Consider the following 1382-nt stretch of genomic DNA (forward strand, 5'->3'; position numbering starts at 1 on the left):
TCAACTAGATCGTCCCAACACAGTTTCTATTAACAATTCACGCACTATAGTGTTGACTCTTTTCATACTCGTTTTACCTTTTATCTGCTTTCTGGGATTCGCTCGCGCGTCATTCGATAAGGCAACAAAGACGGACAAAGACCAACGCTCGGTCTACAGTCATGAATGTTAATAATATTGTCTTTAATAATGATATTAATAATTGTCAAAAATTTTATTAATATAGAAATATTTTAGTCGTCGCAGTTATATGCAGTGCACAGTTGTTAGCAATATTGCAATTTTCTATTCGTTGTATCAACAGGCAATCAGATATAATTGCATTTGAATAGCATCAATTAGCATAAATAATTATATATTCTGCAATGTCATCCAAGTAAAGGTGGGAGATCTACGTCTTTTAAATAATTCCAACTAGATCCTTTCCACAGAGTTGCAATCAATAATTCAGAGACTACGGTATTCTTTTCATCCTTGTCTTATCCTTTATCTACTTTCTGGGATTCGCTCACGCGCCATTCGAGAAAGCGGTAAAGACCGTTAAAGATCAACGCTCTACAGTTATCGACGCTCGTGTCTTTAATAATAATATTAATATTAATAAATCTCGCTATGAGTGAATCGAAGTGATGAGAGATTTGTAATAATTGTAATACGTAAAATATTCTTTCAAGAATAAGAGTGTGTTTGTGAATGAGTGCGATCGACTATTCGATTTTCGAGGTCTCTTGTGGTAGGAATAAATGCTATGAAAAAAATACCTTGATATTTTTACATAATAATGAACGAAAAAATTAAATTACCAATCTGTACACTGTAACTGGGATGTTGGAGTGACGGCTGAACTCCGACGGAATAGTGCTCTCCCTCTTCAAGACGGAATTAAAAATGTTGGTAATTATCGACATTTTAAATTCCATTTCCTGCATTATCAATCAGCTCAGGACATGACATGCAAAAATAAGATAGAATAATGTTTTTAGCACAAAATCATACAAGACAAACTCACAATTACGCTATCGTACCATTTCATGACTGCCAAACAATCACACATTGTTTTGCTTGAAATTTTCAAAGAATGCGATACGAATTAGATTTTAAATCTCAATGTTTTTTATATAAAAATATTGAGATTTAAACTTGTTTGAAAACTTGAAATACATAACGCGATATGAATTATACTTCAAACCTCAATGTTTTTTATATGAAAACGTTCTATTATACAATCCACAATCCGGTCTGGTATTATTTTGTACATAAAAGCCAAATAATTATTTTGATTTGTATTTGTAATATGCCTATATCGGCATGATGAGAGAAATTAACAAATTTAGTTTACCAGAATTGCGGTAGACAGTGCTGCAATTCTTAGATAAAGAGCG

The 1382-nt window shown here is 32.6% G+C and overlaps 1 protein-coding gene across 5 annotated transcripts in view; it reads left to right on the forward strand.

Annotated features, from left to right (window-relative positions):
- LOC105567373 (alpha-tocopherol transfer protein-like) overlaps window positions 1-1382 on the forward strand; it is a 9826-nt gene continuing 8444 nt past the window's right edge. The window contains exon 1 of one of the 5 annotated variants that reach the window (XM_012022208.1): window positions 1-167. Coding sequence is in view for 1 of the 5 variants with exons in the window: in XM_012022200.1 (XP_011877590.1) it covers window positions 694-733 (40 nt within the window). In the remaining 4 variants the exon portion in view is untranslated. The other 4 variants (XM_012022202.1, XM_012022207.1, XM_012022200.1 and 1 more) reach the window with 4 other exon arrangements.

This window comes from Vollenhovia emeryi, unplaced genomic scaffold, assembly GCF_000949405.1.
Source record: "Vollenhovia emeryi isolate VEMERY1.0 unplaced genomic scaffold, V.emery_V1.0 DF939138.1, whole genome shotgun sequence".
NCBI classification, from domain to species: Eukaryota; Metazoa; Arthropoda; class Insecta; order Hymenoptera; family Formicidae; genus Vollenhovia; species Vollenhovia emeryi.